This window comes from Salvelinus namaycush, chromosome 10, assembly GCF_016432855.1.
Source record: "Salvelinus namaycush isolate Seneca chromosome 10, SaNama_1.0, whole genome shotgun sequence".
NCBI lineage: Eukaryota > Metazoa > Chordata > Actinopteri > Salmoniformes > Salmonidae > Salvelinus > Salvelinus namaycush.
This window is the reverse complement of record NC_052316.1, coordinates 30,323,162-30,350,608: the sequence shown is the minus strand read 5'-3', so window position 1 is coordinate 30,350,608 and position 27,447 is coordinate 30,323,162. Positions and strand designations below refer to the sequence as shown.

Genomic DNA, 27,447 nt, shown 5'->3' with positions numbered 1-27,447 from the left:
CAAATTGAAAATGGAAAAATATCAAATAATTGAAGAGCAACAGTAAAATAACAGTAGGGAGGCTATATGCAGGGGGTACCGGTACAGAGTCAATGTGCTGGGGCACAGGATTTGGGCGTGCACACGTTCGCGCAGTGTGTTCTAGCAGTGGTTGATTAAAGAGGCGTGTGTGTGTGTGTCAGCAGAGCACCACTCCACCGCAGTGTACCACAGTTGTGCTAGCCAACCACAACACGCTTAATTCATCTTCAATAAAACGGCATCAGCTCTCACATGTCAATCACAGTGCTGCCTGTAGCAAGGCCATCTAGTTCTGTACTGCTTTCCTATTAGAACTGTAGAGTGGAGTGTGCAGATTCATTACACAAATACACACACACCTACTAACGTACACACATACTAACATACACACTTACTGACACTTTCCACCCATACACACTGAGACACATGCACACGCATACACACACATGTATACCCAAACAGACGCACACACACTCCCATGGCCTTTCTGATTCACTCTGATAACTCTGAGGTAACATTTTGACTGCTGTCGCTCTGCCAGGTAGCTCAGTCAAATCAATTGTTCAACTTCATCAGTCATATTTTGGTCTGTTTACTCGAATTCCCCTCATAGCCACTCAGTTACTTCCCCTGACTATTTCTATGTCTCAGTCATTATTATGATTGCTTTCCGTATGTAATGTTTGTGCCCGGGTGGAGCAGGGGGGTCCGAATCCGAGGCAATGTTTTCATTGTTAGCGTCTGAATCTAAATAAACGGAGCAGGGCAACACAATGCAGGCCAGAGCAATAGGGATGATAACGGCCCTAATATGACCGAGGGGAACAATACAGTCCCTTTCTCACGTTCACTCTGCTGAGCGTGCCCATTATGAGCCAAAATGGGAAGAGCAGGAGTCCTCAGTGACCCAGGAAATAATGCACCCTCAGATGGACTCATGGCCTGTGAACCAGGAAGCAATGGACCATAAGATGACAAGTCAATTGACCTGTGTCATTAGGCTGTACTTCACTGTAAAGGTTTGAGAGTATATTTTGCCTCCTTACAGCACGTCTGTCAAGCTCATTCCACGGAGGGCCGAGTGTCTGCAGGTTTTACATTTTTACTTTCAATTAAGACCTAGACAACCAGGTGAGGGGAGTTCCTTACTAATTAGTGACCTTAATTCATTAATCAAGTACGAGGGTGGAGCGAAAACCCGCCGATCGTCGGCCCTCCGTGGAATGAGTTTGACATGTGCCTTACAGCATATATAGTCCTGTGATTATGTCTGTTTTTAGGGAGATGATTCTGAGGCCCTTGTTTGTTTTGGTTATTGAGAATGTCTCAGCGCTAGTCCTGGTATGGATAGTAAGCTTGATGTATGGTTCAAGTTACATACAATAGTCAGGTATGGTCAGGGTAAGCTTTAGTAACGTGCCAGCCATCTTGTTCTGAACCAGACGCCACTTGGCGGCTCCAGCAGTTGCTCACTGCCAGGTCCAGTTAGCACAGCTGTCTGCAAAACTGTGAATCCTTTCTTTGTCTGTCTCTCTCCATGTTTGGCAAGTCGTCTGAGTCATTCTAAATTAGCTCTGCTTCAGGTGTTGCTGTACAAATTTAAAGGAAATTAATAATGAAGGCTGTGTGTGTCTGAGCGTGTGTGTGTGTGTCTGTGCTTCTGAGTGTGTGTGTGTGTCTGCTTCTCAGCATGTGTTACATTAAAAGTGGCACGGTACTAATAGCTGTTTAGCCTGTGGTGCTTCCAGCTCATTTAATCACCATTTAATGGCTTTTATTTTTAGTCTCCTCCTCAGTTTATTTTCTCTTCTGGCTACATGTGAGAATTTTATTGATGGCTCTCGTAAAAGCCAGTGGTGTTTTATTATTAAGAGAGAGCAGGGGAGTTGGGATCGCAGTGTGGAAATAAGGAAGGAATGTCTCTGCATGGACCAAATCTAGAATATGAAATGAGTTCTGTTCAACCAATTTTTTTTTTAAACAAGTGGTGTGTTTTAAGAATCCATGAGGTTCTTCTCTTTATCCTCTTCTCTCTCCTGTCATAATCTCTCTCTACTTTCTCTCTTTTGTCTTGCCCTCTTCATCCCTTCCTCTCTTCTCATTTAATCTCCTCCAACAGAAACGTGTGTGCGTGCGCATTTGCCACTGATGTCTCAGTAATAATGTCGGTGTATGTTTCCCTGCTGGGTTTAAACACACAGTTTAGCACCAGGCACTAACTGGCTAACCCCACCCATCCTCATCCCACAGCACTATTTATGGCTAGTTTGGTTAGTGCAGTGGCTAGGCCAAATGCTAACCTCAGTGCGTCTAGTGTTGTGGACAGTGATCAGCTCTCTCCATTCAGGGAATGGAAACTACAGCCAACTGTTGCTCCCTAAACATGCTTACTTCACTGCTTATTACACCCTTCTTACACTGCTCCCCTTCTCTATTAGACTGAGGCTTGTAGATACATAGTGCAGAGAAGAGGAGGGTACATCGAGGGGTTACTTGAGGTCAAAGGTCAGACGACCTCGATGTCTAGGGTCACCCACCCAGTGGACCAGGGGCTGGGTAAAACAGGAAGTGAAGGAATAGTTCTCTAAAATCTCTGTGTGACCCAGAGCAGACAGGCTGTTGAAAGGCATGGGGGGGTTCATAGTTCATAGTCATAGTTGGGGGCTGTTTGGTTAGGCTGATCCGCTGACAAACTGAACCATGTTTCACAGGGGTCTTCTGAGACCTGGCTGACTGACTAACTGGCTGACTGATTGACAGAGAGGCCGGGTTCCTTCTTTTTGCAGGGGGGCCTCAGAAGAATTATGAAATTTGATGTTTTTCATTGTTGTGTGAAAAGGAAGTGGCCCTGCGATACAGGAAACGGACCACCGCTACCGTGTTCCAAAATCCCATATTTCCCAGGGCCGTATTCCCGACGCTCCGAACCTCCGACTCCGGTGCATAGTCAGGAGTCAAAACATCTCCAACTTCAGAATCCAGGGAGGCTGTATTTTTATTTTGGATCCATTCTTTTCAATGGGTTCCAGGAAGCTGAGTGGGGGCTGCCTGTGTCTCTTCCTCCGCTCCTGTGTGTGTGTGTGTGTGTGTGTGTGTGTGTGTGTGTGTGTGTGTGTGTGTGTGTGTGTGTGTGTGTGTGTGTGTGTGTGTGTGTGTGTGTGTGTGTGTGTGTGTGTGTGTGTTATCCGGAGGCTGTCGGGGTGTTTAGGTTAGCCGTGACGTCATGACCACGGCAGCGAGTATGTGTGACAGACAGAGAGGACACACAGCTGGCAGGGGGCACGGGGGTCTCTGCAGAGACAAAAACCAGGACCCTGAGGGTGTGTGTGTGTGTGTTTGTACAATACACTAGACTTCTCTCTACTCTCTACTTTTCAGAGCAGATGGTATTATTCTTCCATAAAACCTCTGGTCTCCCTGTTTCTGTCTGTAGGCTAAGTAAGTCTATGGTTCCTGCCCTGGTCCTCTGAATGTCCTCTGGCCATTCTGCTTGAGTTGGTTCAGTGATGGCCGTGTCGATTTAGGCAGCCATGATATGATGGCATGTTTGATTAGTGAGGTTCAGGAGTACCTCAGCCTCTCTGCCTCAAGGCTCCCGTCTTTCAGAACAGGACCCACATTTATTTACAGAACTCTCTCTCCCCTTTCTCTTTTTCCTTCCTTCGTTCCTTTTCTCTCGCTTTGTTCCGTTTTAGCTGACAGTCGTTGTTTTCAGTGGAGCGAATGAGGGTGAGAGAGTGGTGAAAAGCAGAGAATAAGGAAAAGGGGCTTGAAAGGGGGATGACATCCTTTTTCTCTTTCCCTTGTGTCAGTGTTTCTCGTCTCGTACCCTAGCCTCCCCCATTTCGCCCCCTCTTTCTTCTCTCCCCTCCATCCTCTCCTCTCACCCTACTCTCTCCCCAACTCCTCTCCTCTGTCCTCCTCTCTCCCCCCTCTCCATCTTCTCTCCCACCCTCCATCTTCTCCTTCTCTCTCTCTCTCTCCCCCTCCCCTTCTCCATCTTCTCTCTGCCCCTCTCCTCTCCCCCCTCAATAAATGCTCACTGCCCCTCTCAGCACCCAGCTGCCCCACTACAGTCATTTGAGCAGCCCTGATACTCACTCACTCACTCACTCACTCACTCACTCACTCACTCACTCACTCACTCACTCACTCACTCACTCACTCTCTCACACACACACATGAATTACTCCAGACCAATTCTGACCTCTCTTCTATCTCCTTTTCTTCTCCTCTTCTCACCTTTTACACTCTACCTTTCATCTACTTCTCCTTGCCTTACCACACCAGCACGATTTCCTACTCAGTGTTGATGTTGGACTGTGGACCCCCCAGATCTTTATTCATTAGTGTTGTATAGTCAACCTGACACAAGCAGCATCCCTCTCAGCAGTAGAAATAGTGCTCTCCAGTCTTCAAGCTCTCCTCACCCAAATAGTCTTCCTCCAACTGATAAAACATTTGGATATACATTTCCTCTGAGTCTCTTGGTCTTTGGGTGCACAGTATCTACAGTCTATGTTCAAAATGGATCAGTCTTCTTTCCCCTAGATTATTTTCCAGTCAGGTTACAAAGGCCCCCAAAGGAACATCAAATGCTGATCTGGAGTGGATGTTGATTGGGGGTACCAATTCAGTCAGGTTAGGTCAAGTGGATCAGTTACAGTAGCTGTGATCAGGTCAGTGGTTGGCGTGGGAACGGTTGAGAGGGGCGTGGTCAGAGTCAGACAGAAGCCACTGGGGCAGAGAGGCTGTTTATTGTTTTAACTTCAGTTCCTCAAATTGGAATCTCATAATTATGCATGTTAGATTGAGCAGTAGAGGCAGTCTGTGATTACAGAACACACAGAGACCTTAAAATAACTTGAATAACTCTATCTCTCTTTATCTTTCTCTATGTCTCTATATAGCTCAGATTTTTTTTCTTGTCTCCTTTGATTGAACAGAATACTTGTAGCATCCATGACAACTAGTCATGGTGTTGAATAAAACTTTATTGTTTTTTTACAGCGATCCACCAGAGATTGGAGTCTGATGGGACAGAGAAGGTGGAGGGCTCCATGACACAGCGCCTGGAGAACGTCCTCAACAGTAAGCCTTCCATCTTTCTATCCATCCATACATCTGCAATATGCATCCGTCCACCCATCTGTTCATTCATCCATCCATCTATTCACTCTCTGTTAATCTCTCTACCTCTCAGTTGGAACATACACCAATTCATAGGTCAAATCAAATCAGTAGTATGTATTGTAATCTGAAGGCAGACATCATCCCAGCTGACATTGTTTAGACTACCTTCTATCTCTATAGGAAGTCCAATTAGCAGGAAGTTTCTTCAGAAAACACCACCTACTTAACTATCAATCTGTTTGAGGATAGATAGAGTGCGGTTTCGCCTCCTCGCCACCCACCAATTATCTCACACACACACACCACGTTGTGTGTGTTCGTTTTCCCCTGTCTGTAGAGCGTCTCTTCCAGCTAGATCCTCTGTCCCTGTCTCCCATCTCATACATGATAATGTGACTCCTATAATGGAGTATCAATAAACAGGTCCTCAGGGTTGAAGGTAAATAAACCTCCCTCCCGGACGCTGCTTTCATCCCCACAGCCCCAGACAGACATACATGTGGGCCCACAGCCGAGAGCTCAGCAACCGCACACCTCCATAACTCCCTACATGTGGACCTTCAGCTCGAGAGTAACCGAGTCACCCCTCCCCCACCTTCCAGTCACCACACACACCAGTGGGTCTACACAATCACAAACATCCCCCCGAAATATCAAACAGCATGACAACTCGTCAGTCAGAGCGCAGAGTGGGGAGTGAAAAATGTGAAATATTTCTCTGTTCGCTGTTTCAATGTTTTTCCTTTTGAGATTTGGTGTGGTGGGGGCGAGGGGGCTAACCCCTTTTTCTGATTAAAATCATTTTAGAGAGTCCTTGTTTTTTTCTTTTTTTGCCGGCACATCCGAGGCCACCCACAAAGCCGGAGAGTAGCGTGTGAATGGCCCTGGGAGGGAGAGAGAAGGAAAGACTGAGAGATAGCTGTCATGCTCTCCTTACTGAATCTCTCTCTCTACCTCTCTGCCTAGTTCAGGTAGCTTCCTGGCACACAGCTTCCTGGCACACAGGTCACAGAGGGAAACCAGATTCTCGTCTGAAAGATGATATGTATTAGTAGTAAAAAAAACAAAAAAAAAACGATATTTTTGGGGATACTCGCCCTTTCTCTCTCTCTCCTTCCTTCTCTCTACCCCCCCCCCCATCTCAGGAGCCAGTGATACAGCAGACACTCTGTTCCAGGAGGTTTTGGGGAGGAAGGATAAAGCTGACTCAACACGTAACGCCCTCAACGTTCTGCAACGCTTCAAGTTCCTCTTTAACCTGCCGCTCAACATTGAACGAAACATACACAAGGTATACAGAACAGACACACACACACACACACACACACACACACACACACACACACACACACACACACACACACACACACACACACACACACACACACACGCCCCTCAACATAGAGCGCAACATACACAAGGTGCCCATACACACACATATTTGGACACAGATACACATACGGATGCACACACACACTTGCAGACACACACACACACACACATATCTATACACTAACACACACACACACACACACACACACACACACACACACACACACACACACACACACACACACAGCATACACACACGTACAGACACACACACACATTTCTATATACACACACACACACAGCATACACACCTCTCTCTACCTGTCGCTCATCATCAAGCACAGTATCCAGAAGGTGGTGCTACAGAGGCCTGAATGTGTGTAGGGTGTATTGTGTATTCAGTTTACAATGCTAGAGTCTCATCTTGACATGTTCCTGTCCACTGTAGATATGAGCTTTTTTCTGTGTTACAAAATTCAACCAATGTGATATTGTTACAGTGAGAGTTTAATGTTGTTGTGTTCTCTCTACATGTTATAATCATAAAGTATTATGTTGTTGTGTTCTCTCTACATGTTATAATCATAAAGTATTATGTTGTTGTGTTCTCTCTACATGTTATAATCATAAAGTATTATGTTGTTGTGTTCTCTCTACATGTTATAATCATAAAGTATTATGTTGTTGTGTTCTCTCTACATGTTATAATCATAAAGTATTATGTTGTTGTGTTCTCTCTACATGTTATAATCATAAAGTATTATGTTGTTGTGTTCTCTCTACATGTTATAATCATAAAGTATTATGTTGTTGTGTTCTCTCTACATGTTATAATCATAAAGTATTATGTTGTTGTGTTCTCTCTCAGGGAGATTATGATGTGGTGATCAACGACTATGAGAAAGCCAAGTCTCTGTTTGGGAACACTGAGGTCCCCGTCTTTAAAAAAGGTAGGATAAAGTGAAAGACATTCAATTACGCTCCTCCTACACCACCTCAACTGACAGACGCCATAACGTATTAACCCAGCCACACACACACACACACACACACACACACACACACACACACACACACACACACACACACACACACACACACACACACACACACACACACACAACCGAAGATTTTTATTTTATTTGAATTGTTTTATTTCACCTTTATTTAACCAGGTAGGCTAGTTGAGAACAAGTTCTCATTTACAACTGCGACCTGGCCAAGATAAAGCAAAGCAGTGCAACACAAACAACAACAACACATGGAATAAACAAACGTACAGTCAATAATACAATAGAAAAAGTCTATATACAATATGTGCAAATGAGGTAGGATAAGGGAGGTAAAGCAATAAATAGGCCATGGTGGCAAAGTAGTTACAATATAGCAATTAAACACTGGAATGGTAGATGTGCAGAAGATGAATGTGCAAGTAGAGATACTGGGGTGCAAAGGAGCAAGATAAATAAATAAATACAGTATGGGAATGAGGTAGTTGGATGGGCTATTTACAGATGGGCAGGTGCAGTGATCTGTGAGCTGCTCTGACAGCTGGTGCTTAAAGCTAGTGAGGGAGATATGAGTCTCCAGCTTCAGTGATTTTTGCAGTTCGTTCCAGTCATTGGCAGCAGAGAACTGTCAGGAAAGGCGGCCAAAGGAAGAATTGGCTTTGGGGGTGACCAGTGAGATATACCTGCTGGAGCGCGTGCTACGGGTGGATGCTGCTATGGTGACCAGTGAGCTGAGATAAGGCGGGGCTTTACCTAGCAGAGACTTGTAGATGACCTGGAGCCAGTGGGTCATATACTGTACTGCAACCGAGTAAGTGTGATCCTCTCCTTCTGTGTGTCTGTCTATAGTGTATGCCGAGGTGGAGACTAGGATCGGGGCTCTGAGGAGTCTGCTGCTGGACAAGCTACTGGAGACGCCATCTACCTTGCATGACCAAAAGAGATACATCAGGTGTCAGTAGACTTCATGTATATGTACTGTAGTGAGGAAGACGGTGTGTTCCATTCGCGCCATTCTCACTGCCCTCTCTCACTTTCTATATGTTTATCTCTCGTATACCTGTCTACAAAGCCTTGCTTGCTCTTCCGCTTTCTCTCTTACTTCCCTGTCTCTCCTTAAATACTATCTGTCTGTCGCTCTTTCTCTCCTTATTACTCTATTTCCCTCTCCCTCGCTCTCCTTTTTCCTCTTTTCCGCTCTCCATCTTTCTCTCTTCCCCCTTCTCCTGCTCCCTTGTTCTCTTCTACTCCTCTCCCTCCTCTCCCTCCATCCTCATAGTTGTGGTCTGTGATAGTTTATTATTACTCAGAACGACCCGTCAGAACCAGAGAGAGCAGCTCACGATCACAGCAGCCATCTTTCATCCTCCTACATTACATTAGAGCTAGCTGGCTTTAAACATCCACCATGTCAAACCTCCTGTTTACCTTACACCCATTAGGGGGAACCTAGGGGGTCTCTGGTGGGGGTTGTGGTGGAGTAAAGTCAGACATGGTTTCAAATGGTTTCAAATAGTATTTGTTTCCCTTCAAATATTTTAGTTGCTCTTGATAGAAATTGCCTGATTTAAAAATGGAACCAACAGAATAGTCCCAAATGGGCAAACCGTGCCCATCTGGAACTCCAGGCTGGCTTAATCGAATGCTAAAAACAATTTGAAAGGAAATAAATACTGTTTGAATCCAAATAGTTGGCTTGTTGTGTTTTGTAGGGGTTTGGGGGCTGGAGGTTCCCTTGTAATGAGGAACAAATTATTCTGGTCTGGTCGGGTCTGCCTGTTATGTGATGGTGTCAGCCCACAATGAGAGACTAGAGAGTAACTCACTCATTTGAGATGATCCCACACAGTACTGAGTGATTTGCAGGGAATGTAGTGGGGAAAAAGACTGTGAATAGGGGATGAGGGTTTTGGTGATGAGATGGGGATGAGAGTGTTGGGGAGGGGATGAGGGTTTTGGGGATGAGTTGGGGAGGGGATGAGGGTTTTGGGCATGAGTTGGGGAGAGGATGATGGTTTTGAGGATGAGTTGGGGAGTGTTTGGGGGATGAGTTGGGGCGGGGATACGGGTTTTGGGGATGAGTTGGGGAGGGGATGAGGGTTTTGGGGATGAGTTGGGGAGGGGATGAGGGTTTTGGGCATGAGTTGGGGATGGGATGAGGGTTTTGGGCATGAGTTGGGGAGGGGATGAGGGTTTAGGGCATGAGTTGGGGAGGGGATGAGGGTTTAGGGAATGGGGAGGGGAGGGGAGGAGGGTTTTGGGAATGAGTTGGGGAGGGGATGAGGGTTTTGGGGATGAGTTGGGGAGGGGATGAGGGTTTTGGGCATGAGATGGGGATGAGGGTTTTGGGGATGAGTTGGGGAGGGGATGAGTTGGGGGAGAGGATGAGGGTTTGGGGATGAGTTGGCGAGAGGATTAGGGTTTTTGGGGATGAGTTGGGGAGGGGATGAGAGTTTTGGGGTGGAGAATGAGGGGATGATGGTTTTGAGGATGAGTTGGGGAGGGTTTGGGGGATGAGTTGGGGCGGGGATGAAGGTTTTGGGGATGAGAGTTTTGGGGATGGTGGTTTTGGGAATGAGTTGGGGAGGGGATACGGGTTTTGGGGATGAGTTGGGGAGGGGGATGAGGGTTTTGGGGATGAGTTGGGGAGGGGATGAGGGTTTTGGGGATGAGTTGGGGAGGGGATGAGGGTTTTGGGGATGAGTTGAGGAGGGGATGAGGGTTTTGGGGATGCGTTGGGGAGGGGATGAGGGTTTTGGGGATGAGTTGGGGAGGGGATGAGGGTTTTTGGGGATGAGTTGGGGAGGGGATGAGGGTTTTGGGGATGAGTTGGGGAGGGGATGAGGGTTTTGGGGCTGAGTTGAGGAGGGGATGAGGGTTTTGGGGATGCGTTGGGGAGGGGATGAGGGTTTTGGGGATGAGTTGGGGAGGGGATGAGGAATTTGGGGATGAGTTGGGGAGGGGATGAGGGTTTGGGGATGAGGTTAAGGCAAAGGCTACAGGAGATGGAGGTTGCTGGGTTTAGACCTAAATCTGAAGTGTCATGTTGAAGTGTTTGTTTTAAACCCATTTCTTACCTGAGTGTGTCAGCATTGACGACATCACCCGTGAAGTGCTGTGCCCACATTCTAATTCTTACCTGTGTGTGTTCCTTCCAGGTATCTGTCTGACCTGCATGCACCAGGGGACCCTGCCTGGCAGTGTATCTATGCCCAGCACAAGTGGATCCTCGGTCTGATGCAGAACTGCAAGGAGGAGTTTATCAATGACCAGAGAGGTGAGTTACAGACACACACGCGCGCACACACACACACACACACACACAGATCCACACACAGAGTCACACACACAAACAATATAGAAAGAAAGCCCTTATTTCCCCATTTCAGTCAGACTGGTTAGGTTGACTAAGAGAATTCTTGCATTCTCTTTGCCATATCCCGACACACTCCCCCTTTCCTCTCTTGCTCTTTTTCTCCTCGTCCCTCTCTCTCCCCTTTTCCATCTCTCGTTCTGACAGAGTCAGTGTGTTTATTTTTTCATGAGCGTATGAATAAGATGAAAGAGGGGGACTCTTGGCGTTGGATTTGGGTTTCAGGGCCCGACACACACTGCGTGCGGCCGCACAGATGGATTGGAACAATTAACCCCAATTAAGCTGTTTCTCTGTTAAATCAGCCAGCAGGAAAATGTGGATGTGAAACCGTCCTCTCAGGAAGAATAGTACAGCAACCCATGAACACACACATACACACACACACACACACACACACACACACACACACACACACACACACACACACACACACTCAAACACACACACACACACTCAAACACACATGCTAACCTCTCACCATTACAATAAAGAGAGGTTAGCATGTCTTGGGGGTATGATATCTTTGCGTCTGTAACTTTCTCACTCATTATTCATGATTCATTCAGGACTACACTCTTAGAAAGGTGCAATCTAGGACCTAAATGGGTTCTTCGGCTGTCCCCTATTTGAATAACCCTTTTGGGTTCCATGTAAAACCCTTTACACAGAGGGTTCTACGTGGAACCCAAAAGAGTTCTCCTAATGGGGACAGCCGAAGAACCCTTTTGGACCATTTTGTTCTAAGAGTGTATGTATAATCATGGTAGCATCCACATTAATGTAGAAGTGTTTAGAAACATATTCTATTCTTTTTTACAATAAAAGTGACTCCACAATACATTATTTACCATTCATTTCTATTGGGCATAAAATAATCGGAAACACAACCAAAACAAACAGCAAATGCATCCAACAAGCTTGTTGTAATCATTGCATGCTATGAATATGGGACCAAATACTAAACTTTTGATTACTTTAATACACATATAAGTGAATTTGTCCTAATACTTTTGGTCCCCTAAAGTGGGGGGGACTATGAACGTGCTTTAATTTCGAAACGGTTTACCCGATATGGATGAAAATACCGTCAAATTAAAGCTGACAGTCTGCACTTTAACCTCATAGTCATTCTATCATTTCAAATGCAAAGTGCTGTAGTACAGAGCCAAAACAACAACAAAATTGTCACTGTCCCAATACTTTTGGAGCTGACTGTTTACACACAGTATGCTCATAGACAGACGCTCACACGTACTATGTTCATATTCATAAGCCCAGACACAGAACACTGCGTGGGTGGTGACTGCCGTACGCAGTGGAGTCCCGAGTATAAACAGGGCTAATGATAAGGGGAACAGTGGTTTCCGGGGCTCAGGGTGATGAATATGGGGTCTTAGTGTGTGTCTCTACCACTCCGCTCACACGGAGCTGCTTCTCTCATATCTGGGATGGAGTTAGTTACACATCACAACAGACATGGACACCTGTCAGTCAGCTGTTAGTCTACACAGAGTCAGGAAGTCAAATGTGTGAATTTAGTGAGGGCTCAGAGTATATAGGATATATATATATATATATAGTATATACATATATAGTATATACTATATATATACATATATAGTGAGTTACTATATATAGTGTATATATAGTATATACACACGGTCCCGTGTGGCTCAGTTGGTAGAGCATGGCGCTTGCAACGCCAGGGTTGTGGGTTCATTCCCCACGGGGGGACCAGGATGAATATGTATGAACTTTCCAATTTTGTAAGTCGCTCTGGATAAGAGCGTCTGCTAAATGACTTAAATGTAAATATAGGCCTACTGTATGTAAGTACATGGATGACACCAGTCACTCAGTTTCACTTAGGGAATTATTTAAAGAAAACATTGAATATCAAAAGCACACACAGATACACACTCTGCAGCAGCAGCTGTCTCCTGGCCCCCTGTCTTGTCTTGTGAGCTCAGCCACTCTACATATACCTGGCAGCCATTTACACTTGTAGACCACATCCCCGCTTCCCTCACCCTCACCCCCGCCCTCCAACCCCAGCCCCCGAAACCAGTGCTTCCCAAAAACATCCCTCAACCACAGCCCCTCCCACCCGAGGCCAGTATCTCTCAAACCCTTCCTCCACCAGCTCCACTCTCACTCCTCACAACCATCATCACACACACCCTATTGTCAGAGTCACACCTGGCAGGGCAGGCCTATTAACTCTGTGATTGATTGGTTGTGTCTACAGTAACTGATGTAATTTTCCTCTTTCATTCCTGGGGTAGCGGAATGCTCCGGAATGTTCCGGTCCAGAACGTGACGGTTCCGAAGCCCATTCTAGGGTGTTATTAAGACTCATAATTACCTCAGAAAATGATCCTAAAACATGAATTAGCTCTATTTGCCTTTGGTTGAAACTAATTAATCACATTTTGATGTGTGGTTGGTTGGTTTGTAGCATAGCAGCGATCAGTGCAGCGCTAGCAGTCAAATCAAATCAAATTTTATTGGTCACATACACGTGTTTAGCAGATGTTATTGCGGGTGTAGCGAAATGCTTGTGTTTCTATCTGACAGTGCAGTAATATCTAACAAGTAATATCTAACAATTTCACAACATATACCCAATACACACAAATCTAAGAAAAGGAAAGGAATTAAGAATATATAAATATATGGACGAGCAATGTCAGAGCGGCATAGACTAAGATACAGTAGAATAGTATTGAATACAGTATATACATATGAGATGAGTACCGTAATGCAAGATATGTAAACTTGATTAAAGTGACTAGTGTTCCATTTATTAAAGTGGCCTCTAATGTGTTAGTGATGGCTATTTAACAGTCTGATGACCTTGAGATAGAAGCTGTTTTTTAGTCTCTCAGTCCCAGCTTTGATGCACCTGTACTGACCTCCGCCTTCTGGAGGCGTCAGTTGCTTCCGTATGTCTACAGTGCATTGGGAAAGTATTCAGACCCCTTGACTTTTCCCACATTTTGTTACGTTACAGCCTTATTTTAAAATTGATTAAATTGTTTTTCCCCCCTCATCAATCTACCCACAATACCCAATAATGACAAAGCAAAAACAGGTTTATAGAAATGTTTGCAAAAAAAAGGAAATATTACATTTACATAAGTATTCAGGCTCTTTACTCGGTACGTTATTGAAGCACCTTTGACAGCGATTACAGCCTTCAGTCTTCTTGGGTATGACGCTACAAGCTTGGCACACCTGTATTTGGGGAGTTTCTCCCATTCTTCTCTGCAGATCCTCTCAAGCTCTGTCAAGTTGGATTGGGAGCGTCGCTGCACAGCTATTTTCAGGTCTCCAGAGATGTTAGATCGGGTTCAAGTCCAGGCTCTGGCTGGGCCACTCAAGGACATTCAGAGACTTGTTCCAAAGCCACTCCTGCGTTGTCTTGGCTATGTGTTTAGGGTCGTTGTCCTGTTGGAAGGTGAACTTTTGCCCCAGTCTGAGGTCCTGAGCGCTCTAGCGCAGGTTTTTATCAAGGATCTCTCTGAACTTTGCTCCGTTCATCTTTGCCTCGATCCTGACTAGTCAACCAGTCCCTGCCGCTGAAAAACATCCCCACAGCATGATGCTGCCCCCACCATGCTTCACTATAGGGATGGTGCCAGGTTTCCTCCAGACTTAACACTTGGATTTCAGGCCAAAGAGTTCAATCTTGGTTTCATAAGACCAGAGAATCTTGTTTCTCATGGTCTGAAAGTCCTTTAGGTGCCTTTTGGCAAACTCCAAGCGGGCTGTCATGTGCCTTTTACTGAGTAATGACTTCCGTCTGGCCACTCTACCATAAAGGCCTGGTTGGTGGAGTGCTGCAGAGATGGTTGTCCTTCTGGAAGGTTCTTCCATTTCCACAGAGGAACTCTGGAGCTCTGTCAGAGTGACCATTGGGTTCTTGGTCACCTACCTGACCAAGTCCCTTCTCCACCGATTGCTCAGTTTGGATGGGAGGCCAGCTCTAGGAAGAGTCCTGGTGGTTCCAAACTTACTCCATTTAAGAATCATGGAGGCCACTGTGTTCTTGGGGATCCTCAATGCTACAGACATTTTTTGGTACTCTTCCCCAGATCTATGCCTCAACACAATCCTGTCTGAGCTCTACGGACATGTCCTTTGACTTCATGGCTTGGTTTTTGCTCGGACATGCACTGTCAGTTAGGGGACCATATATAGACAGGTGTGTGCCTTTCCAAATCATGTACAGTCAATTGGATTTACCACAGGTGGACTCCAATCAAGTTCTAGAAGGGATGATTAATGGAAACAGGATGCACTTGAGTTCAATTTCTTTGTACTTGTTAGACAGGCTACTGTGTCTGCCATGCAGATATAGGCGTACAGAAGAAGGCTAATTTGTTAATTTTCTATTAGAATATTTTTTATAAAGATAAGTATTATATTGTTAAATTAGAGGATGAACTCTGGTAGGCCTAAAGCATTCTTCCTCTCCTCAAATTCAACTATCTAAGTCAGTTGGAGCGCTGGTGCGCATTGTCTTCATATCATAGGCCTGAGGTATAATAGGCTAATAGCCACACCAAACTGTCATTAAAGTTTAAAAACTTTATTAGGGTAATATCAAAAGTAAGTCAAGCCATTGTTTATAGGTCAATATACGAGCAGGATATTATATTGCGGCAAACACAACATTACAGTTGGAACTTAATTTTGCCCAAAGAAAATGGCTCAACAGAATGAAACAAAACACGAACTGGTTTAAACCTTCACAAAAGTGTTGAACAGGTTATATTGCAGCATTTACCAATAAAGTCTAGTACCTACCATACCCAACAAATGACAGCAGTAGGTTAATGATATATATATATTTTTTTACAAGAGGTCTACTTAAACTAAATATGGAGCACACAATTAAAAAGTAGATCAAAATTAACTTAGCCAACGGAAATGTCTCAACAGAATGAAGCAAAACAGGTTATGCATATTTAAAGAACTGGTTTGGATGAATAAATAGGCCTACAATAAACGCCGACATTCTTCTCATATTTGTCCACTACAGTATTAAAACGTTTCCATACGGAGGACATTCCCCTGGTAGCAGGGCTCCAGACTAACATTTTCCCCTGGTGTCACTGGTTGCACCAGCCCGTGATTTGGTCGGACCCAATTTTTTGCGGCATCACACAATAGAAAAAAAAGAGTAGGCCTATCATCTTAACCGCTCTAGGGTACGTGAGACGTTAGCGTCCCACCTCTTCAACAGCCAGTGAAACTGCAGGGCGCCAAATTCAAAACAATAGAAATCCCATAATTAAAATTCCTCAAACATACATGTATTTTACACCATTTTAAAGATACACTTGTTGTAAATCCAGCCACAGTGTCCGATTTCAAAAAGGCTTTACGACGAAAGCAAACGAAACGATTATGTTAGGTGAGTGCCTATTCACAGAATAACACAGCCATTTTTTCAGCCAAAGAGAGGATTCACAAAAAGCAGAAATATAGATAAAATTAATCACTAACCTTTGATCTTCATCAGATGACACTCATAGGACTTCATTTTACACAATACATATATGTTTTGTTCGGTAAAGTTCATATTTATATCCAAAAATCTAAGTTTACATTGGGGCCTTACGTTCAGAAGTTCCAAAACATCCTTTGATTTTGCAGAGAGCCACATCAATTTACAGGAATACTCATAATAAACATTGCTAAAAGATACAACTGTTATGCATGGAATTTTAGATGCACTTCTCCTTAATGCAACCGCTGTGTCAGATTTCAAAAAAGCTTTACGGAAAAAGCAAAAACCATGCAATAATCTGAGGTCGGCGCTCAGAGCCCAATCAAGACACAAATATAGCCGCCATATTGTGCAGTCAACAAAAGTCATAAAAGCATTATAAATCTTCACTTACCTTTGCTGATCTTCGTCGGAATGCACTCCCAGGACTCCCACAAGAAATGTTCGTTTTGTTCGGTAATGTCCATCATTTATGTCCAAATAGCTACTTTTGTTAGCGCGTTTGGTAAACAAATCCAAAGTCACGAAGCGCGTTCACTAAAAGCAGACGAAATGTCAAAAAGTTCCGTAACAGTCAGTAGAAACATGTCAAACGATGTATTGAATCAATCTTTAGGATGTTTTTAACATAATTCTTCAATAATGTTCCAACCGGAGAATTCCTTTGTCTTCAGAAAAGAAAATGGAACGGCAGCAAACTCTCATGTGAACGCGCATGGTCAGCTCGTGGCTGCCGGCAGACCTCTGACTCATTCCTCTCTCCTTCGGCCCCACTAAACAGTAGAGGCCTCAGACAAGGTTCTAAAGACTGTTGACATCTAGTGGAAGCCTTAGGAAGTGCAACATTACCAATATCCCACTGTATCTTCAATAGGAGCTGAGTTGAAAATCGACCAACCTCAGATTTCCCACTTCCTGATTGGATTTTTTCTCAGGTTTTTGCCTGCCATATGAGTTCTGTTATACTCACAGACATCATTCAAACAGTTTTAGAAACTTCAGAGTGTTTTCTGTCCAAATCTACTAATAATATGCATATTCTAGCTTTTATGGCTTTGTAGCAAGGCCGTTTACTCTGGGCATGCTTTTCATCCGGATGTGAAAATACTGCCCCCTACCCCAAAGAAGTTAAAGTCATTCACAGTGCTTTATTAAAACGTGGAATTGACTACTGAGATGGTATTGAAGAATTAAGTTGTTTCATCATCTCATTATAATTGCAACCTAATCCAGTGATTGTCATGCTTTTTGTGTAGACAATTATGCTACTGTTGTTATTTTACTATTAAAATAGGGCTATATATATTTTTCAATAGAGATTCATTTTCCTGCATCTTTCTGTGCTGTAATATCATAGTTTATTTATTTATTCACCACATGAGTAAGTGGAAACTCAAAACACATTAGCTAGATCACTTACTCTAAAGATAATACACACTCATAGTAGCCGTGTATTAATTTAACATTATATTAAATGTACCAAAAAAATGTTGTTGGTGTAGCTTACCGTCCAATGAGGCCTATGCAATCGCAATGGCCAATGCGCATTTCACTCACTCCGTATCTCAAAGCCATATGAAATATCCTTGTAAAATAGTTGCTATTGAACTTATAATTGAGATTTGAGAAATACCTACAGAAAGCTGAGAACATCCTCTCTACATCTGTGACAACAAGATAACTGTGTTTTTCCAGCAATATTTAAAAATGTTATACAATCAGAAAACTTTCTTTCTCCCAGAGCATTTTTTCACCCCGGGAAAGGAAGAGGGAGAGTGGCTCGCTCGACACAAAAACAGGCCCCAGCAAAACGGGTACAGGGGCCGGCAGACACTTTCATTACAGGAATCATGAGGATAATGTAGCCTACTTTACTGTTTGACCAAATCATTGACCAAAATAGGACGTTTTTAGTGAGGTGAATAATTTTGCGGCCAGCACCGACGCGACCAATACATATTTTTTAACTCGCACAGCCAAGACAAAAGGCAACTAAATGGTTGCAGTCTGGAGCCCTGCCTTGTAGGCTTTTCACTATAGGCATACTCTCTAACTTTTGTTTTACTTCAATGAAAAAGGCCTCCATCTTCGCAATCAACATTAGCCTAGGTCAAGGCTCCTCTCTCACTTTCTCTCTCTCCTCAGCAGCAGGGCAGCCCCGAACAATTTGGCTGGCTACAAATTAATTTATCAGCTTTAAAAAAATATATATATGTATTTTTTTTTAATTATCCACCACCCCCCTTCTTCAGAGGACACATATCTTGTTTGGTTTTTACAGCTTTTCTGCTACATTTTACAAATACATTTTACATACACATTTTGCATACTTTTATATAAAGCAATCACATAACAATAATACATGACCAAACATGAGCTCTTTAATCCCGCCCCTCAGCCACTCTCAGCCCATCCCACCTATCACCATAGACCATCATCGTTTGGTTTCCATGTGCCATATATTTTTCAATTGTGCTGTGATGTTTTACATACATTTTGAACCTTTCTAATCATATAGAATCCACAGATTGTGAGCTAAAGATGAAAGCCTTTCCTACGAGTATTATTATATTATTTATTGACTGACTATGGCTTTCCAAATCGCTCAACACTGCTATTTGTAGAGTTCATTTTAAGTGAATGTTGTAATTTTTTAACCATTCCTGAACCTGTGACCAGAAACAAGCTACATAGGGGCAATACCAGAATAAATAATCTAGCTATTCTGTCTCGTCGCAGCAAAATCTACAGTGCTGAGATTGTTGTATGCCCCGTATATATAGCATTCTGTTGATGGCATGAATTTTGTATAATCATTTAAATTGAAATACTCTTAAGTGTTGAATCAAGTGTTGTTTTTTGTACCAGTTCATAAACCATGTGCCATGGAATCGGTACATCAAAATTCTCTTCCCTTTTATTTTGCAACCTGTACGGCGCAGCTACTGTATCAACATTTTTGTCCTCAAATGAAACTGGTATATTTTTCTATTTATGCCAGTTCCTTTCAGCCAATTTGTATCTTTAATATATGGCAGTTCCCTACCTTCTCCCTTTTCCACTTGCCTCCTCCATTTTTGTGGTAATGCTGCAATCAGTTGGTTATACGTTTCTTTTGAGCAGACATTCTCATATATTTTCGATAGCTGCATATGTGACAAGTCCACCGTTTATATTCATAATATCGTTAATAAATATATTAAAACATTTTCCAAACGGAATGTTTTTTTATTAATCAGTATATTTGAGTTTAACCATAACATTTGTTGTAATATTTGTTCTATCTTCTCTGGAGGATAAAACTGAAATTGTAACCAGATTTGTATGGCTTGTTCAAGAAAGGGCGATACTTTAAACAACATTTTATTTTCAATTAGAGAGAAGTTGTAATCTGTATAAAGGCAAAAATGTAATTTTTGAACAACAGATGAGTCTTTCTTAATAATCTACTGGAGAACCATTTTGGGTTTAAGTATAATTTATGTATGAGTGAAGCTTTTAGTGAGAGGTTTAAAGCTTTAATGTTTCATCATTTTAGCCCCCCCAAACTCATATTCATTATATAAATAGGCACACACACACACATACTGGACACCATGGGAAAGGGTTCACCCGACACCTGTATCAACAGCAACAGCTCTGATCCCTCTCTCTATAAAAAAAGATGGGAACATGGCCCGGAATGAGAGAGAGAGAGAACGCAGCTCCATATGTGCAGAATCTCTGTCTGTCTGTGTGCCCATTGCTTTGCGTCTTTGTGCGTGCGGGTTGTGTGTATGCTTAAATATGTACTTCCAAACATACAGTGCCTTCAGAAAGTATTCGCATCCCTAGACTTTTTCCAGATGTTGTTGTATTACAAATTGGGATTAAAATTGATTTGTCATCTTTTGTCAACGATCTACACAAAATACTCTGTAATGCCAAAGTGGAAGAAAATTCCCGAGCAGACTAGATGAAAAATCTGTCGATGTGCCCTTGAGCAAGGTACTTAACCTTAATTGCTCTGCATAAGAGCGTCTGCTAAATCAGCTGATCCAAATAATCAAAGCTTGATGATGCGTTGGTTATTTGAATCAGCGGTGTAGTACTAGGACGAAAACCAAAACGTGCACCCAGGGGGGACCCCAGGACCGAGTTTGGCAAATGCTGTGCTAAATGGCTGAAGAGTAAAAATGCAAGTTGGTTGTTGATCATTGCCAGACAGCCATTTTCAAGTCTTTCCATAGATTTTCAAGCCGATTTAAGTCAAAACTCCCTCGTCTTTGCCGATGACGTCCTTGCCGATGACAAGCTTACCCATACCATAATACAGCCACCACCATGCTTGAAAATATGAAGAGTGGTACTCAGTAGTGTGTTATGTTAGTATTGTGGAGTAACTACAATGTTGTTTAATCCATCCTCAGTAATCTCCTATGACAGCCATTAAACTCTGTTACTGTTCTAAAGTTACCATTGGCCTCATGGTGAAATCCCTGAGTGGTTTCCTTCCTCTCCGGCAACTGAGTCCACCTGTATATTTGTAGTGACTGGGTGTATTGATACACCATCCAAAGTGTAATTAATAACTTCACCATGCTTTAAGGGATATTCAATGCCATCTACCAATAGGTGTCCTTCTTTGCGAACCATTGGAAAACCTCCCTGGTCTTTGAGGTTGAATTTGTACTTGAAATTCACTGCTCGACAGAGAGACCTTATAGCTAATTGTATGTGTCGGGTACAGAGATGGGGTAGTAATTTAAAACAGGTTAAACACTATTATTGCACACAGAGTGAGTCCATGCAACTTATTCTGTGACTTATTAAGCACATTTTTACTACTGAACTAATTTAGGCTTGCCATAACAAAAGGGTTGAATACTTATTGACTGAAGACATTTTAGCTTTTAATTTTTTATTAATTAATTTCTAAAAACATAATTCCACGTTGACGTTAATATTGTGTGTTGTGTGTAGATCAGTGTAATCCATTTTAAATTTGGGCTGTAACACAACAAAATGTGCAAAAGTACAGGGTGAATACTTTCTGAAGGCACTGTATGTGTGTATAAATGTGAAAGATTGTGTGCTTCTCTAGAGGGTTCTTATCTGACTCACCTTGTAGTTTACTAACATTTGTAGATGGAAGGGTTTGGTTAGTGCTTGTGCACAGTCAGCCTGCAGCCCTTCAATCTGGGGGATTCACCAAGCTCACTGACCACAACAGAGCAAGTGTGTCATATGTTTTGGAAATAAGTCAGCTCTTTTTCTTACTGGATTTACAGTAAGGATCTGTAGGCGTTCTAGTGGTGTTGTTCTATCAGTACTTTACCCTGATTGTTATTTTGTCTACTCCCTTCACAGAACAGCGCAAACTGGCTCTAACCAGTATAGAAAGAGGAGTGGGAGGCCCCGGTGCACAACTGAACTAGAGGACAAGTAGGCGACTCCGGTTGCAAAGTTGCAAAGAAAAAACATATCTCAGACTGGCCAATAAAAAGAAAAGATTAAGATGGGCAAAAGAACACAGACACTGGACAGAGGAGCCTAGAAGGCCAGTATCCCGGAGTGGCCTCTTCACTGTTGACGTTGAGACTGGTGTTTTTTGGGTACTATTTAATGAAGCTGCCAGTTGAGGACTTGTGAGGCATCTGCTTCTCAAACTAGACACTCTAATGTACTTGTCCTCTTGCTCAGTTGTGCACCGGGGCCTCCCACTCCTCTTTCTATTCTGGTTAGGGCCAGTTTGCGCTGATCTGTGAAGGGAGTAGTACACAACGTTGTACCAGATCTTCAGTTACTGCGCAATTTCTCACATGGAATAGCCTTAATTTCTCAGAACAAAAATAGACTGACGAATAATTGCAAAAGTGTTTTATAATGATCAATTAGCCTTTTAAAATGATAAACTTGAATTAGCTAACACAAAGTGACATTGGATCACAGGAGAGATGGTTGCTGATAATGGGCCTCTGTATGCCTATGTAGATGTTCCATTAAAATCAGTCGTTTCCAGCTACAATAGTCATTTACAACATTAACAATGTCTACACTGTATTTCTGATCAATTTGATGTCATTTTAATGGACAAAAAATGTGCTTTTCTTTCAAAAACAAGGACATGTCTAAGTGACCCCACACTTTTGAACGGTAGTGTGTATATAGTATATATACAGTACCTGTCATAAGTTTGGACACAAATACTCATTCAAGGGTTTTTCTTTATTTTTACTATTTCCTACATTGTAGAATAATAGTGAAGACATCAAAACTATGAAATAACACATATGGAATCATATAGTAACCCGAAAAGTGTTAATGGAAGCGAGTCCCTGCAGCAATGTTCCAACTTCTAGTGGAAAGCCTTCCCAGAAGAGTGGAGGCTGTTATAGCAGCAAAGGGGTACCAACTCCATATTAGTGCCCAGGATTTTGGAATGAGATATTCGATGAACAGGTGTCCACATACTAATGGTCATATATTGTATTTTTCTATTTGGTCCTCAAACTTGAACTCGACTCTGAGATTTGCCATTTCGAAAATGAGGCATTTACCGCGAACCGGAATACGCAACATCACTCTCCCTCATCTGATTGGCCAGGTAGGCGGACTTTCTGAGCCAGCATACACTCCCTCATCTGATTGATTGAGTTGGCGGGCCTACTGACTTTGTGGCTGTGGTAACTAGTGATGTCCCATCTAGTGGAGAGCAGCACTGTAGCTCTCTATCCCCATCTAGTGGAGGCTGGAGCGCAGTGAGTGGCCTGATCAGGCCAGCGTAATCTGACCCAGATCCAACAGACATCACTCTGCCCAGCTAAACCGAATTCACCTCTGCCTTGTACAAACCCACTGCCCTCTCCTCAGCTCCCCTTTGCTCCCTTCTCCTCCTCCTCTCTCGCTCATCACTCTGAAACAACGGGGCATTCTCTCCATCGCCCAGGCAAGAGGAGAGATGGATCAGAAGACAAATAAAGAAAGGAGGAGGGGAGTGTTTGGTGTGAAAGCCTGGTGAGATTATTGAGGAATGTGGAGTTATTATGAAAACGGTTGATTTAATCTCTCAAGTATTTGATCCTGTGGGTTCATCTCTCTCTTTCTCTCTTTCTCTCTCTCTCTCTCTCTCTCTCTCTCTCTCTGTCTTGCTCTCTCTCTCTACCTCTCTCCCTCTATCTCGCCATCTCAGTGGGGTTGGGGGCCATAGCCCTGGATCTAGAGGGGGACCCTCGCCCGTCGGCCCTCAGTAGGATCAGGGACACAGCTTCTCTGAAGAGGGGGTGCAGTCTGCGTACCCCCCGCCCCAGCAGTGAGTAACACTAGCTACACTATATAAACAAAAAAAGAAACGTCCTCTCACTGTCAACTGCATTTATTTTCAGCAAACGTAACATGTGTAAATATTTGTATAAACAAAACCAGATTCAACAACTGAGACATTAACTGAACAAGTTCCACAGACATGTGACAAACAGAAATGGAATAATGTGTTCCTGAACAAAGGGGGGGTCAAAATCAAAAGTAACAGTCAGTATCTGGTGTGGCCACCAGCTGCATTAAGTACTGCATTGCATCTCCTCCTCATGAACTGCACCAGATTTGCCAGTTCTTGCTGTGAGATGTTACCCCACTCTTCCACCAAGGCACCTGCAAGTTCCCAGACATTTCTGGGGGGAATGGCCCTAGCCCTCACCCTCACGATCCAACAGGTCCCAGACGTGCTCAATGGGATTGAGATCCGGGCTCTTCGCTGGCCATGGCAGAACACTGACATTCCTGCCTTGTAGGAAATCACACACAGAACGAGCAGTATGGCTGGTGGCATTGTCATGCCAGGGTCATGTCAGGATGAGCCTGCAGGAAGGGTACCACATGAGGGAGGAGGATGTTTTCCCTGTAACGCACAGTGTTGAGATTGCCTGCAATGACAACAAGCTCAGTCCGATGATGCTGTGACACACCGCCCCAGACCATGACGGACCTTCCACCTCCAAATCGATTCCGCTCCAGAGTACAGGCCTCGGTGTAACGCTCATTCCTTCGACGATAAACGCGAGTCCGACAATCACACCTGGTGAGACAAAACCGCGACTCGTCAGTGAAGAGCACTTTCACTTTTTGCCAGTCCTGTCTGGTCCAGTGACGGTGGGTTTGTGCCCATAGGCGACGTTGTTGCCGGTGATGTCTGGTGAGGACCTGCCTTACAACAGGCCTAACACGCCCTCAGTCCAGCCTCTCTCAGCCTATTGCGGACAGTCTGAGCACTGATGGAGGGATTGTGCGTTCCTGGTGTAACTCAGGCAGTTGTTGTTGCCATCCTGTACCTGTCCCGCAAGTGTGATTTTCAGATGTACCGATCCTGTGCAGGTGTTGTTACACGTGGTCTGCCACTGCGAGAACGATCAGCTGTCCGTCCTGTCTCCCTGTTGCGCTGTCTTAGGCGTCTCACAGTACAGACATTGCAATTTATTGCCTTGGCCACATCTGCAGTCCTCATGCCTCTTTGCAGCATGCCTAAGGCACGTTCACGCAGATTAGCAGGGACCCTGGGCATCTTTCTTTTGGTATTTTTTAGTCAGTAGAAAGGCCTCTTTAGTGTCCTAAGTTTTCATAACTGTGACCTAAATTGCCTACCGTCTGTAAGCTGTTAGTGTCTTAATGACCGTTCCACAGGTGCATGTTCATTAAATGTTTATGGTTCATTGAACAAGCATGGGAAACAGTGTTTAAACCCTTTACAATGAAGATCTGTGAAGTTATTTGGATTTTTACGAATTATCTTTGAAAGACAGGGTCCTGAAAAAGGGCCGTTTATTTTTTTGCTGAGTATATATATATATATATTTTATATTTTTTGTTTTTATTTAACCTTTATTTATCTAGGCAAGTCAGTTTAGAACAAATTGTTATTTACAATGACGGCCTACACCGGCCAAACCCTGGACGACGCTGGGATCACAGTCGGTTGTGATACAGCCTGGATACGAACCAGGGTGTCTGTAGTGACGCCTCAAGCACTGAGATGCAGAGCCTTAGAACGCTGCGCCACTCGGGAGCTCAATTTGTCTAGGACCAAAAGGCTCCTTAACAGCTTCTACCCTCAAGCCATAAGACTGCTGAAAACTTTATCAAATTGCCACCAGACTATTTACATTGACCCCCCCATTAGTTTTTTTACACTGCTGCTACTCACTGTTTATTATCTATGCAGGGTCACTTCACCCCTACCTATATGTACAAATTACCTCGACTAACCTGTACCCCCGCACATTGACCTGGTACCGGTACCCCGTGTATATAGCCTCGTTATTGTTATTTTATTGTGTTACTTACATTTTCTTTACTTTAGTTTATTTGGTAAACATTTTCTTAAATCTTCTTGAACTGCACTGTTGGTTAAGGGCTTGTAAGTAAGCATTTCACGGTAAGGTCTGCACATGTTGTATTCTGCACATGTGTCAAATAAAGTTTGTTTTGATTACAGTACAGTATAACAATATATCAAGTTAAATCAAATCAAATGTGTCACATACATGTGTTTAGCAGATGTTATTGCGGTTGTGTTTCTAGCTCCAACAGTGCAGTAATATCTAACAATTCACAACCATACACACAACCTAAAAGTAAAAGAATGGAATTAAGGAATATTTAAATATTAGGATGTCAGAGTGGCATAGACTAAAATACAGTAGAATAGAATACAGTATATACATATGAGATGAGTAAAGGCAAAATATGCAAACATTATTAAAGTGACTAGTGTTCCATTATTAAGTGGCCAGTGATTTCAAGTCTATGTAAGTGGGGAAGCAGCCTCTAAGGTGCAGGGTTACGTAACCGCGTGGAAGCCGCCTAGTGATGGCTATTTCACAGTCTGATGGCCTTGAGATAGAAGCTGTTTTTCAATCTCTCGGTCCCAGCTTTGATGCACCTGTAATGACCTCGCCTTCTGGATGATAGCGGGGTGAACAGACAGTGGCTCGGGTGGTTGTTGTCCTTGTTGATCTTTTTGGCCTTCCTGTGACACTGGGTGCTGTAGGTGTCATGGAGGGCAGGTAGTTTACCCCCGGTGGTACATTGGGCAGACCGTACCACCGCCTGGAGAGACCTGCGGTTGTGGGCGGTGCAGTTGCCGTGATACAGCCCGAAGGGATGCTCTCAATTGTGCATCTGTAAAGGTTTGTGAGGGTTTTAGGTGCCAAGTCAAATTTCTTCAGCCTCCTGATGTTGAAGAGGCCCTGTTGCGCCTTCTTCACCACACTGTCTGTGTAGGTGGACCATTTCAGATCGTCAGTGATGTGTATGCCAAGGAACTTGAAGCTTTCCACCTGCTACACTGCGGTTCCGTCCCACTGCTGGCCCGTAGGGCAGTGTGCAGTGCGATGGCGATTGCATCGTCTGTGGCTCTATTGGGGTGGTAAGCAAATTTAAGTGGGTCTAGGGTGTCCGGTAAGGTAGAGGTGATATGATCCTTAACTAGCCCCTCAAACCACTTCATGATGACATAAGTGAATGCTACGGGGCGATAGTAATTTAGTTCAGTTACCTTTGCTTTCTTGGGTATAGGAACAATGTTGGACATCTTGAAGCAAGTGGGGACAGCAGACTGGATAGGGAAAGATTGAATATGTCTGTCAACACTCCAGCCAGCTGGTCTGTGTATACTCTGAGGACGCGGCTAGGGATGCCGTCTATACACACACTACCAGCGATTCTCAACCTGTGTTGTGGACAATGTAGATTTGTAACGCTTCATCGTGAATTATACTGTATCTTTATGTACAACACTATATTACTCCACTCCATTCTCTTGTCCCTCTGTAACCTGCCTGCTTGTGGTCTGTAACCTGTCTGCCTGTGGTCTGTAACCTGTCTGTCTCCTGTGTGTGTTGTAGCTTGGCGTTATGAGACGCCTCAGCAGGTGCAGTTTGTGGAGAAGCTGTCGGACGTGGTGATTGGCCAGCTGCCCAACTTCTGGAAGCTCTGGATCTCTTACGTCAACGGCAGCCTCTTCAGCGAGGTACACACACACACACACACACACACACACACACACACACACACACACACACACA

The 27,447-nt window shown here is 43.7% G+C and overlaps 1 protein-coding gene across 7 annotated transcripts in view; it reads left to right on the top strand.

Moving 5' to 3' along the window:
• LOC120054952 (exocyst complex component 2-like) overlaps positions 1 to 27,447 on the top strand; it is a 99,741-nt gene that overhangs the window by 28,462 nt on the left and 43,832 nt on the right. For 6 of the 7 annotated variants that reach the window (XR_005477647.1, XM_039002728.1, XM_039002729.1 and 3 more), the window contains 7 exons: positions 5,032 to 5,112; positions 6,300 to 6,445; positions 7,355 to 7,436; positions 8,346 to 8,448; positions 10,655 to 10,773; positions 23,562 to 23,681; positions 27,268 to 27,392. Coding sequence is in view for 6 of the 7 variants with exons in the window: in XM_039002728.1 (XP_038858656.1) it covers positions 5,032 to 5,112; positions 6,300 to 6,445; positions 7,355 to 7,436; positions 8,346 to 8,448; positions 10,655 to 10,773; positions 23,562 to 23,681; positions 27,268 to 27,392 (776 nt within the window). In the remaining variant the exon portion in view is untranslated. The remainder of the gene's footprint in view (positions 1 to 5,031; positions 5,113 to 6,299; positions 6,446 to 7,354; positions 7,437 to 8,345; positions 8,449 to 10,654; positions 10,774 to 23,561; positions 23,682 to 27,267; positions 27,393 to 27,447) is intronic. The other variant, XM_039002733.1, reaches the window with a different exon arrangement.